Source organism: Pezoporus wallicus, unplaced genomic scaffold (genome assembly GCF_028554395.1).
Source record: "Pezoporus wallicus isolate ANWC-B61680 ecotype Strahan unplaced genomic scaffold, APGP_CSIRO_Pwel_v1 contig_2384, whole genome shotgun sequence".
Taxonomy (NCBI): domain Eukaryota; kingdom Metazoa; phylum Chordata; class Aves; order Psittaciformes; family Psittacidae; genus Pezoporus; species Pezoporus wallicus.
In genome coordinates, this window is record NW_026640488.1 from 694522 (window position 1) to 707626 (window position 13105).

General features: G+C 41.4%; 1 protein-coding gene and 1 long non-coding RNA gene across 2 annotated transcripts in view; one reads left to right on the plus strand and one right to left on the minus strand.

The window, feature by feature from the left end:
* The window catches only part of FHIP1A (FHF complex subunit HOOK interacting protein 1A), a 48938-nt gene extending 37270 nt beyond the window's left edge, over positions 1-11668 (plus strand). The window contains exons 8-12 of the mRNA XM_057419029.1: positions 1160-1347; positions 1834-2874; positions 6315-6493; positions 6793-6931; positions 11027-11668. Coding sequence (XP_057275012.1) covers positions 1160-1347; positions 1834-2874; positions 6315-6493; positions 6793-6931; positions 11027-11277 — 1798 coding nt within the window. The 3' untranslated portion in view covers positions 11278-11668. The remainder of the gene's footprint in view (positions 1-1159; positions 1348-1833; positions 2875-6314; positions 6494-6792; positions 6932-11026) is intronic.
* Positions 8192-9279, minus strand: LOC130604499 (uncharacterized). The gene is made up of 2 exons (XR_008973474.1): positions 8877-9279; positions 8192-8542 (listed from the first exon to the last, which is right to left on the minus strand). It is a non-coding gene; the product is annotated as an uncharacterized LOC130604499 (long non-coding RNA).
* Positions 11669-13105: the final 1437 nt, after the last annotated feature.

Consider the following 13105-nt stretch of genomic DNA (forward strand, 5'->3'; position numbering starts at 1 on the left):
ATTCCCTGCTTCTTAATGTATAATTCTTCTCTCCTGCATGTTTTCTCTAGTGTATTATACACTGTGATACAGAGCTATATACTTGTTTGCAGCTCCTGCCTTCTTTCCTATTGTTTTCCACCTCTATGAGCCCTCACTCACTGAGAATACATAACAATCTACCTACAGCAGTTCAAGAGCCTGAAGTAATGTACTAAATGCATTGATTATTTTTGCTTTTAACTGATGGTTCTATGCATTGCTTCAAAATACTTACCATTTTGGTTATTTATTTGGAAATACTGGTTTAACTGAATTTAGCACTGTAGATCACATGAATGTTTCAGGTACTCTGTCACTCCATGCACTGGCATTAAGGTGAAATACTTTATAGCTCTGGCTCATGTGCCTGGTGATGCTGACAGGACCTCAGTGAACTCGCATTGCCACTCTAGCAGCAGTAGAGTGCTGTATTTAATCTTATTCATTTATTTAGGGAATCCTTTAGAATTTGTTTTCATTTGAAATGGCAAAACATCAGTTCAGTTAACACTAAGGCTCTTAATAAAGTGCTCTTAAAGAGTTGAACAAAAGTGCTCTGAAGATGTTCAACACAAGGCTGTGCTTCCTCTGTTCCTTGTACATCCCATAGCTCCCCAGCCTCAGAGCTCAGTCTTCATCTACTGCAGTAAAACACCTTGATGACCCTTCCTTCCTTTTTGCTGGCTGCTTGCCTGGCAAACATGAACAGCTTCTCTCTGAATTTCACAGGAAAACAAATAAATTGAGGATTCTGAGACAGAACTCATGCAGTTTAGATTGGATATAAGGAGGAAATTATTACCAAACCACTGTGCTGGCCTTTGACATCTGCCCATCCCACACTTCCTCCATCCCTTCTTACAGCAAGTTTGGTCTGACCTGCAAAGGATTGTTCACTTCCCTGTTCTGACACAACTGATCTCCTATGTCTACTCATCTTGACAGTTCCCCATCAAACCATAGCTTTGCAATACAGAAAGTCAGGATTTTATGCACTTGAGAGGGTATCACTGTCAAGTTCATTATTACTGTTTCTTTTGATTTGTTGAGGGCAGGAGGGTGGGAATGGTATTTTGTACGTTGTTGCTTTCTCTAATGTGAGAGGATGATGCGGTAATGCTAGACACTGTTGTTTCAGGTATCTGATCCCATGTAACCACATGATGTTGAGCCAGCGTTGCGCTGTGAAAGAGAGAGACTGTTACTCTGTGTCTGCTGCAAAACTGCTGGCCCTGATGCCAGTGTGTTGCTCCACTGGGATCACCTTAACAGTTGAAAGCCAAGGAAAAGATTATATTCTATGGACAAAAGCAGCACAAACTAAAGGTAATTGGTGCTCAGGGGAAGGCCAGATCATGAACTGAGTTTGATTTGGTAGCAAGCAGCTCATGGGAGCGAAAGGAAATGTGGACAACAAAAAGCAGGGCAGGCCTGGACAGGAAAGCTGCTTGAATTCCTGCCATGTGTCCAGGTTTATTGAAACCTGTTTTGAACAGATATCAAACTTGAATATGCATTTGTGGAAATAATGTACAGACACATGACAGCAACTCTTGCTGCTTCAGTGTGTCAGTGTTGTTTCAAAGGCTGAATGTGGGCTGGTCTCTCAGAAATCTCAGAGTTACGGCTCTGTCTTGGCAATAGGAATGAGTCATGTATGTTTATGAGCAAACCTCTCAATCTTTATGCTTTGATCTTCCTGCTTTATTGGATGGTTGGGTCTAAAGACTCCATCTGCCATGTTTTAGTGAGTGCCTTGCTAAGAACTTTTGATATATTACTCATGGTATGAATAATCTTCTTTACTTTCAGACTCTGGTAGACGCTTTTCTGAATCTACCTGCATTGTAGAATACGGAAGATCTGTGGACCTCAGCTACTTGCAGTACCTGGGTGAAGCTCAAGAAGCCATCCTTCAATGCCTGAAAGATTGTAAAGTTTGGTCTGCCTTGTATGATGGAGTAAACCCTGATCCAGACACCTTTATCCAAACGCTTGCTGAGGAGAACAATACAGATGTGGAACACCCCATGTTTCGGCTCCAGCAAAGGACACCTAGCATGTGTAGCTCCTCTCAAACAGCTCCTTTTAGTGAAAAGATGCAGTTGGAGCTAGAATGGGATGATAGCTATGACACAGGAATTTCTCCTGGTTCTGATGTGAGCTCACCACAACCGTATGATGATCTGGGAAACGCAGAGATGCAGCCACCTGCAGAGCCACCAAAATACATCCAAGAAATGAAAAAAAGTGCCATCATGCTCATCAAAGGATCTTACATAGAGGAATCAGACTTTCAGGATGATATTATGGTTTACAGGTTATGTGCCCAGAAGGATACTGAAGAGGATGACAGCTCCAAGGAGAAAACTTTAAATACAGCCAGAGAACATAAGGTCCAAAGCCAGACTGTAGTCAATGGGCCTCTTGCAAAGAGCCAACTGGAAATCGACTTGGATGAGCACAGTAAGAGAAATTCAAGCTTGACTCAAGGTGTAATGAAAGAACAAATAAACCAGAATATGATGGAGATCGATCCACAGCCAGACATAGAGTTGAAGCTTTCTCCTCAGGAGGCAGATCGTAACTTAAGTGTAAGACTGCTGAGCACAGATGGTGAGGATTTCATTGCACAGTATGACAAAATTATTAAGGAACTGGATCCAAACAGTGCAAGCTTGGAGGAGCAACAGTTGGATACTCCTGACCCTGTCTCTCCTGCAGAAGAGGAGGAGGACTTTGAGAATTTCTCAGCAGACACCCCTTCTGCGGAGAGTGTGTCATCTCCCTTTGGACCAAAGGAGGATGTTTCTCCTAAGCACGCTGGAAGGAGCCAGAGTGCTCCATTTACAGGTGGAATGTCCCGTTAATGACATACGTAACAAATACAGGAAGTCATGTTGATTAAAGGTGTCCCACTGTGTAGCACGCAGCACAAGCACAGAGCAAGGAACAGACCTGGCACTATAGAGAATATAGCCCAAATAGCTAAGGCTGGCCCAGGAAGAGTGAGAGGTCCAACATGAAAGTAGAGCAGAGCAAGCAGTGTGGTGACAGCAAGTGGTGGTGCTCAGGGGTCTTCTGGGTTGCTTTTCTTTTTTTTTTGGTAATTGTTTAAAATCTTGAGCAGGGGCTATGCTCTTTGTATGTGAGCACCCCATCACGCTAGAGGAAGCTTTTGCAGTTGAAATGGAATTAGAGTTACTGTTCTAGTGTACAGAGGTCAGGTAAATAATCCCTCCTGGTGGCTGTCACGTTGCCTTTCTCCTCTGCTATTTCCCATTTTAGCACGAGGTGGCAGCACTTGTGCCAGGTCTGTACGTGCCTGTCTCCATGCTCTGTCCTGGCACCCTATTCCTCCAGTGTCAGGTCAGCCCTCGCTGTTGGGATGTTTTTCTGCCTTGTGCCAGGCAGCATTTTAAGCTTGGTCTCCGCAAACTGTCCAAGCCATTCAGGAATGACAGTGCTGCCGAAGGTTAGAGTGGGCTTGTGATCTGTATATCTCCTTGCGCAAGGGTCTTCTGGTCTTTAATTGGGTTTCCTAGATACCACAGTCATACAAATAATAAGAAATGATAATGTATCTAGGTTTCCTCATCCAAAATAAAACCTCTATAAGATGGCTTCTTGTTCATTTGAAAGGAGGGAGAAAAAGCATTTGTGTCCTTTGAAATGAGGCCCTTTCTGGTCAGCTGTGGCCAGCTTGTCTGGCACTGTTTCTTAATTGAAAATTCAGGCTGTTTTTCAATCAATTTGCTATTTTTGCTGTAGTGACAATTTCCTGTAGTACCAGAAGCTAATCACATTCAAACCTTTCTGTTTCCCATTATCTGCTGTCAAGTGCAGCTCAAAAATGTTGTTCCTGACTCTCGTTCTTCATCTGATCCCTGCCTCTGTTTGTTCCTTTCAAAAAAACCCACACCAAAACCCACACCAAAACCACACAGAAAAACTCACCCTCCCCAAACCCACAAGACCCCACAACCAAGCAGAACAAAACAGTAAAAACAAACATGAAAAGCCTTGCTGTTTGCTCCACATGTTTTATGTTATTTACCTTGCTTTAAAGAAGATCTTAGTGATTGTAAGTAAGGAGGTGCTCGTAACAATACCTCAGAAATGTTGAGATTGCAGTATCTTTCAAATACAATAATATATTTAATTTGGAATGCTGTATTTGCATATGTGTGATGAGGATTTCTGGTTGCTTTCACTGTTTTGGGATGCTGTCATGGGATCGTGGGGCTTCTCTGCAGAATCAGATATCAGACAGAGGCTCCCAATAAGTGTGCAGAGATGCTCTTTTCAGGTCTGTGGATCTGTGAAGAAAATGTCCTATGCCTGTGTGCAATTTTCCCCTGAGCAAGGAAGAATGTGGTGTTCAGGAACAGGAGAGCTTGACTTCATGGCCACATAAAGATGCGCAGTCAGGAAAAGAATTATTTTTTTGACTTCTCATCAGTTTACCCTGTTTCTTTCAAGGCTTGCAAGCTCTAATTCTTGTCCCGGTCTTTTCATGGGGCGAAAGTCACTCTACCACTGAGAAATTTTTGGATGTATTGGTATCCTCTGTTGCAGTGGCATACTGCACTTGTTACAAGTATTTAGCTTCAGCTTTACCTGCTTAGCTTCCAAGTCTGATGTAGAGGAGAAAAACAGTGATATCTCTTAGCTCCTTCCCCTGCCATCTCTTTTGATACAGTACTGTTCCCACTGCACTGTGGTCCTCAGGAGCTTTGTGGAAATGTCACCATGAACATGAGAGGGGAAGTAGTAGGTTATGTAGGGACAGGAGAAACTCTACCTCGACAAAATGTCTTGGAGTTTCTCCACTGGGTATCCAGGCAGGTGGGATTCCTGTAGGATGTGATGTTAACCTTCACTCTGATGGCCAGCGTGGTGGCTGAAAGGTAGCAGCCACATAAAGTCTTGTCAGCACCGGCCCTCCTTCCTTTCCTTTTGTGAGCGGAGCTGTGTGTCATCATGATATATGAATCTCGAGGGAGTGCTTGCTTTGTACTCATGCTTGCTATAAAACATGATAGACTTCAGCCTTTAGTGAAGCTATGTTAGATGAAGTAGCAATGTATGTGCTTCTGATTTGCTCCTTACTGTTGTGTTTGCCTAGAATTTCTTTAGCCTCTGCCATAGTTCACAGTGCGCACATTAAGCTGGGCTAAATTACATGTAACTGGGCTACAAACAGCCATTTGTTAGCTGAGGGGTGGTGGGATGGGGTCGGATTATAGCCACCTGCTTGACCCTAGAAATGCCTGTGACATGCATTTTGTGCCAGGGACAAGGGTGGTGTATTCAAAGCTATCAGTCCTGTATCAAAATCACTTAGGGATTCTTCTGCATGGTTTCCCTAGCTTTTACACAGCCAGAATAGAGTGGTGGGACTGGGTGTGGGACAAGGGATGTTTCTAAGGCTTTACTTGTGTTTAGGTCACTTGTACAGACTGCCTCAAGCATCTCACCAGCTGTATTGTCTAATGATGTGTAGTATTTGGTTAAAGTCATGCTCAGCCTTGCAAATATTTCTTAAGCTTGAGCACTAGGGGTTTATGTACTTCCATGGTAAATGCTCTTGTACTTCAGCAGTTATCCTGCAGCAGGAATACACAAACTAAAGCTATTATTTACTGGTGACATTTATATGATTAAGCCTATGTCTACCAATAATTTTGTTTATAAATCTATTTTAATGTCTTCCCTGCTTTGTGTGACTCTTTGCAGTGCTGAAGATGCCATTTCTTGTGATGTGAACTATCACAGATCTTGATTTTTATGTTTTGAGTAGAATGTTTATATTTCCTTTAGAACACCACAGGGTTTTTATAAGAAAGCTAGCTATAATTTCCTTTGCCCAGTCATAAAAGTAAGGCACAACAAGAGTAACAAGGGCAGATTCAGTTTCATTGAAACTAGTGATACCATTCCAGTTAAATTCAGGGGGAACAGAACAGTAGACCGTAAGGTACTAGGCTAAATCCTTACTGGAACATGTAAAGAGAATAGTTCTGCATGTAAAATGTGCCATTAATGTGAACTGATTGGCTAGCTAGCAAAAGTGCTTCTAATCACAAAGCTTTTAACACCTCTGTTAAGTCTATTTTGTCTGTTCAGATACAGTTTGTTTTTTCTCCCTACTGGCTTTAATTAGTGTGTGGGAGGTCTAATTTTGTTGGTTATGATGATCAAAATTCCTTTCAAATGCCTGTTTCCTGGATCTTAGAATTTTTCTTCTGTGGAAACAAAAGCATTGATTCCTTCTTGTTCTTCTCTTGCAGGACCGTTCATCAGTGTAGTGTTGTCAAAGCTGGAGAACATGCTGGAGAATTCCTTGCATGTCAATTTACTGCTTATTGGGATTATTACTCAGCTGGCAAGTTACCCACAGCCTCTTCTTCGCTCCTTTCTGCTCAACACCAACATGGTGTTCCAGCCTAGTGTGCGGTCACTTTATCAGGTATTTGACCACAACTGTTAGCCGTACCTATTGAAACGATATTTTTGGTGTCTCATTAAACCTTAGGTTAGCTCTTTCCAGTTCCACCTGTTGCTTTTCCACCTGTCTGAGAGCTTCTCATCTCATTTCCATGCTTTAATTACATTTGTAATGAAACTGGAAAGGAACTGAAAATTCTGCATGACCATAAGTTTTTTCACAACTCTATTTTAAGGCAGCTAGAGAAAGCCTGAGTGTTCAGTCTGTGGCTGCACTGGGAGTGAGGCAGGAAGCAGTAATTGTTATTGTTGTTTCGGCAGGTGCTGGCATCTGTGAAAAATAAAATTGAGCATTTTGCTTCTGTTGAAAAAGACTTCCCAGGTCTTCTCCTGGAGGCCCAGCAGTACTTGCTTTTTCGTGTGGACATGTCTGATGCTGCGGAAGAATTGCTAACCAAAGGTAAATGTTAACCACACTCAGAGGGGTGCTGGGTGGAATGACTCACCATTTACCTCTCTCCTTTTCTGCAGGATGATTAAATGTAGGTGTGGTGTGGTGTGAATATCATCAGCCAGATGCATCCTTCTGATTTTAAACTGATGATGCCCAGTAGGCTACAGTATATGGATCTATTTGGATATTCTTTGCTCTTTAGAAGCTTTTATTTGCTGTCTGCTGAACAGAAAATATCTTTTTAAAGCAGTAACAAAATCAGCTCTTGGCTTGCTGTCAGTTTGGCCATAAACAAACTTGCTTTCAAGGCATGAGGTGAGGTGGCATATGTGTATGATTTCGTTTTATTTTTAGCCTGACCTTCAGTTAGTCATTGGTTCTTTTTTGACAAATGTTTGAGAGGACAGAAGTCCAGGATGAACTGATTTCTGCAACAACTGAATAAGGCTTTGTGTCATGGTGTGGGCTACTACTGAAGGAGATAAATATTAATATTAGCCAGAAAACTTCTAATATACTTTTTTGAATGAAACCCAAAGCAAACAACAACAACAAAAGAAGGGGTGTGTGGAGGGTGGGTGGGTGTGAAAGCCAGGACACTGAGAGCAGTGGGGAATTAAATAGATATCATTCCAACAAGTTTTCCAGGGGACTTCTGTAAGACCTGCTGTTTCTCAAGCAAAGTGCGCACTACACCTGTCTAGAGTGTTACCGGTATTTACACTGCCATGGGGGAAGGTAGTCAAAGTAAGCAAAATGAAGAATCTTAAGTTCTAACTAAGAACTTTCCAGATGCAGCCAGGCAACTAATAGAGTTGGGGCCCAGCCATGAGGACGTGCTTGTTCTCAGCTTGCTGTTGAGCAGACAGTGTTGGGCGCAGGTTTCCCTTAAAAGCCAACTTCCTGCATGATGAGAATGCATAAAATTTGGTGAGAGCAGTGACTGCAGTGATTAAGAGCTGACTCAGCCACAGGGTTCAAGAGAGGCTGCTGTGCTATGGTTATGTGCTTTCTCATCATTAGGAGTCATTAATAATCACCCTCTGCCATTAATAATCACTCTGTGAAGATGTTGATACTTTTCTTGGGTTTCCAAAGGTGTGGGAAGCAGAACTTTTATTGTGCCATTTTAGTTGCGTTTTCATTTTCAAGGTTCTGAAGAATAATATACGTAGTCAGCAGGGTCTGTGTTTCTAAGACTTGCAGTACATCTAGTCTGTAAAATTATGATCTTGCTAAGGCTGTTTCTCAAAGAATTAGACTGTGGAAGGTGCATGCCATAAAGGAGCTGTTCATTGCAAACATCAGTAGCATTTTAGGCTCTACATTCTCGTGCCATAGATTAGAAAGCCTTACAGTTAGATGGTACTGTAGGTAGCATGTGGGGATGAGATTAGGAGGCAACACTTAGAGTCCCTTTTTTTCAGGTGCTGGCAATAAGAAGTTTTATATAATGCATTCCCAATAGCATTTATTTATACTTCCTATTTTACATCAGTTTTCTTCCGTGGACTTCAGAATTTGCCAGGTTGACTCATGCTGGACATTATTTAGGAATTCAAAATAAGACTGCTTAGTCATCCTCTTGGTACATTTTCTTCTGTGATGTGACAACTCCTGCAAAGAGATGGAGAATAAATAAATGTCTGGATAACTGCAGACTTGGTTCCCCACAAGACTGGTGATGTGAGTCATTAAACTGTAACCCTAGGGGCAAGTTGGCTCAGTCGTCCATCAACCCACTGTAGTTCATTATATTTATTAAGAAGTTCAAGGTAGGACCAGTTGCAATAATGCTAAATGAAAAAAAAAACCCACGAGGAATTCCTGTAGAATTATTCACATTAGCTTGAATGCCACCTTTGAGCACCATGCAAACTGGCTGTCCTTTGGGTTATTCCCCCCTAACCCCCCAAATGGAAGTGATGAGTAACCCCAAAGTTTTAAGCACAGGTCTGAGCATAACTGGCCTCCTGCAGAATTCACATCTGAAAAATGGAAGCCAGATTTACTGGGGGACACAAATGTAAGCCACAAATATTCTAGAGCATTTCCTTTCTCTTGACAGTGATGGTCTCTGAAGGCGTTTGAGCAGAAAAGGATAATTATTTTCTGCTCGCAGTAGTATGTGCTTTCCTTACACAGTAGTTTGGGTTCTGGTTAGGTAGGTAGAGCTGCCTAGAGGTGATGTAGATCCCATATGAAATGCTGCCCCTCTTTCATGTGTGTAGGTGACACTATCTCCAAAGTACTCAGTTTCTCAACTGTATGATTCGGTTTGTACCCTCACTCTAGAAAGAAATGGACAGTCGTGGTCAAAGAGAAACATCAAATCTCTGGTGTCTAGAACAGCTTTCTGTGTTTCTTCCCCTCACCACCACCTCCACACACCCTCCCTCCCCCTCCCCCCCAAGCAGATAAATGTAAATCAAAATGATTTTTAGAAAAAAAGTATCAATTTGGATGCTTTTTGAAGGGAAGAGTTTAAAAACGAGTAATCTTGGACAGTATCCTCGCATTCTAGTTACATTGGCTAATCTGTTGTAAAAAGCTTAAGATATTAATTATGAAACATTTTGATGTTAGAAAATCTAAAAAAAAAAACAATCTTCAAGGGAAGCTCAAAACTTTGTCTTTTCATTGTAATTCATAATTTAAGTTGTTTTCCTCCCACAGCCAGACTTTTCCACAGCACTGAAATTCCTGTACTGTGTCTGTAGTAGGCATTTGTAGAATAACAATATGAATGATTGATAAGTCTGGAGTCGGAAAGGTTTTTGAAACTCCAGAAAAGTACAACTCTGTTAGGTGATTAAGATGAACATTTCTTTTGAGTATTTGGAAATGTACGGTAATCCCACAGTGCTTCAGGAGAGCTACAGGACAAAAGTGCAGAGGTGTTGAACAGAGGGATTGCTCTGCTGCATTCGGTGAGGCATTCCTCTACTGGTCCTTGGTCCTCACGCTGGCTGCTTGGAGAGGTTTCAGAAAATGGATGCTGTAACCTGTTGTTTTAACACAAACTTCTTGCACTTCAGAGGCAACCTGTTCTTAAGGCAGCAGTGTAGTGTTGCCTTATCTGCTGCGAGTTAATCTGACAGTCCCTTATGTTTTTTGATGATTTACTTACACAGCTCATGAGAACATCTACTTGTAAGTTAGACAGGATTTTGTCTCTCTCTGCTTCTGGCCTCAATGATACCTTGTGGCAGCGAGTTCTGCAAGTTAATTTTAATTTGTACAGTATTTATTTCCATCAGTGTTACATTGTGTCACCTTTTTAGTTTCTCTAAATTAATTATCGTCTAATTAAAGCTCTGTTCTACTTCAAGTTGAAGCAAGGAGCAATTGATTGAAATTTAAGTGCTGCTGTTACTGTAATTCCATGCATTCTGATGCTTAAGCCCTGATCCTCTGAACTCTGGCAGCAGAGATCAGATAGCAAAGCACACGGTGGTTTTTCGCTTGCCCTTTTCTTACTGTTTAGCTGCTTTACAGGGAGTTAAAGGTAAGTGCAGTTAGTGGGGAACACAGTTGTAGAAAACTCAACTTTCCAAACGTTTTTTCCCTTAGTTTCAACTTGCTTCAAACTCTCACGGTGATGTGGTAACTCAGCCTCAAATCCATTTGCACGATGATTCATGGGGAGAGGATAGAGAAAGAAAGAGAGAAGTAAAGCCCAAGCTGTATTTTGATCTGGGGGAGGGCTAGAGCATAGTATCATTTAAACTGAGACAAACATGCTGGGTCTAGATGGATAGATATTATCTACTATTTCATAAGGTAAATCCATATTACTCTTTCCCTTGACTCCTGCCCACATATTTCTGTCATCAGAGCTGGAACTGAATAATGTATAACCTAGGGAAAGAGAGCTAATAAAAATGCAATAGAATCAGGCCATGTAGAGCTTTAAAATGTTGGATTAATGGAGTATCTCCCTGCATGGTCTGGGTACAGCAAACTACACCTCTGAACATAACCCTCTTAAACTGGGTTTGGACACTGTGCAAATACCAGGTATGCTTAATATACTGAATCTTTTTGTTTTCCTTTTTTTTTCCTGTCCTCTTGCTCTCTTCCTCTTTTTCCTGGCTTTAGGTAATATCCAGCACAGCAGCAATGCAGGCAAAGGAAAGAACTTCTCTGAAGCTTACCCAGCGGTACTCCAGCCTTTCCTGGTACAGAAAAGAAAGAAAGGCCTGGCTCATCCCAGCCTTCCTGCCCACGTGAGGAATGCCGTACTTGCAGCTGCCCTCTTCCCAGAGTTCCTGAAGGAGCTGGCAGCTCTTGCCCAGGAACATTCCATTTTATGTTACAAAATACTGGGGGACTTTGAGGATTATTATTAGTGGGGTTTTAAAATGTGTTTTTTAAAAAAGCTTTTGGAGTTCAAATTTTTAATGCGAAGCTGCTTACAAAAGAAGGTTGTACTTCAGTAATTCCTGAAAATACTTGATTTGGAGGGGGAAGGAGGAGACATAATGTTATTCCATGTTACTTTATATTAGGCCTTATAATTTCCCTCTGTGCTATGTAACTTATTTCAGAGATTTCTGATACTGCTCCTACTGCAGGTCCCTACTTTATCTCCTCCTCTTTACCCAACCACCTTCTTTGGTGTAACTGAATCCTGTTGAATCTCTGCGATGGACACTTGTTGGTTGGCTACAAGAGGCAAACATTTTAGCTTTTTCTGTTCCAGAAATTCTCTTCTGGATAACTAGTTAGAAGAAGTTTGGAAAAACACATATGCAAAATCTGCACAAAACCCCTTTATGCGAAGGGTTGTGCTGCTTCAAGTGTTTGTCTGTTCTTCCCTTCCTTTCCTTTTCCCCTGAAATGGGCTTCTTACCAATCCACATCTAAAGCCCTTTTTAACTAGAGGCTCTGGTTTGTTGAATTCAAGTGATCTTATGTGTGTTAAACCCATGACTAGCTGAAAGCAGGTGCTGGACCCTACACATACCATATTGCCTTATGTTACAGACAGATCTGCAGCTATCAGCTGTTGGTCTTTGAAGTCAAATGAACTGTGTAAGTGGATGTGGATTGCAGACTGCCTGGAATTCTCCTTGCAGTTTCTCAGCATTCTTTGATAACTACTGCATTGCTACCTAAACTCTCCAGCATGCCTTATTTAGTAAGATTTGCACAAAGTACAAAACAAAATATTTCTATGCAAGCTGTAATTAGTATGTAGTTTGGTTTTATGCTTATTTTAATAAGCTAAAGAAAGGTATTCAATATCTTTCAGTAGTATTAGAAGGACAGCAGGCTGGTTTTTGTCTTTTTTTAATGAAAAAGGTTGGCTTGCTCCTGAAAGCTGTTCTGTTTTATTGTTATGTTTTTAGTTAAGGGAAAGTTAAATACTGTTTGTTTACTTTTAATTTAGGTGTTGACTTTTCCTAATATTGCACTTTTGTGATGGTGAGGGGAGGACCAGACTATTCACCAGCTGTAGAAAAGAAAGGAGTAACAGGGAACGCTGTCTGCTGGTGACTAACTGCTTGAGAAAATACTCTTCTGAGTAATGGGCTTCATTAGAAGAACCTAAACATGATGAATTGGTGTATCACCATGGCATTTTGTCTTAGCTTAGTAGCATAATTGTGCTTCCAGTGTGCTGTAGTTGGCTACGTAAAGAGGAACTTAGTTCAAGAAAGCCTTAAACCCCTTAGTCCAGGAAAGAAACTCACAGTGTCTCCAGGAAATCTGAAGAAACAGAAATAACACTGGCATATCTTAGTTCTCCTCCTCACTGTAATTACCCTGTAATGTGGGATCCTCCACTTAATCACATCCTGAATTCTGAAACATGCTTTCTCAGAGGTTGCAAGGGAAAAGAACACTTAAAAAACAAATGCACTCCAGCAGAGTCTAATTAATTACAGTTAAATTCCTGTGGGATCTGCAATACAATTTAAGCTCCTAAATCCTTTAGACGCTTCTGCAAAGTTCTACCTTGAATCTCCAAGCTGTGAGATGCATTCATTGTGTCAGACTGCTGTAGGCTATTCCAAGGAAAAAAATTAATCCCAAAGTGTACCTCTAACAAAATCCTCCAGATCTTCCCCGAGTCCATCTTCACTTGGTTGCTGTACAGTCTTCCTTCCACCATGGCCGGCGGTAATATTGCTTCCTAGTTGACTCTCTGCTTTGCTTTCACTTCTAACTTGT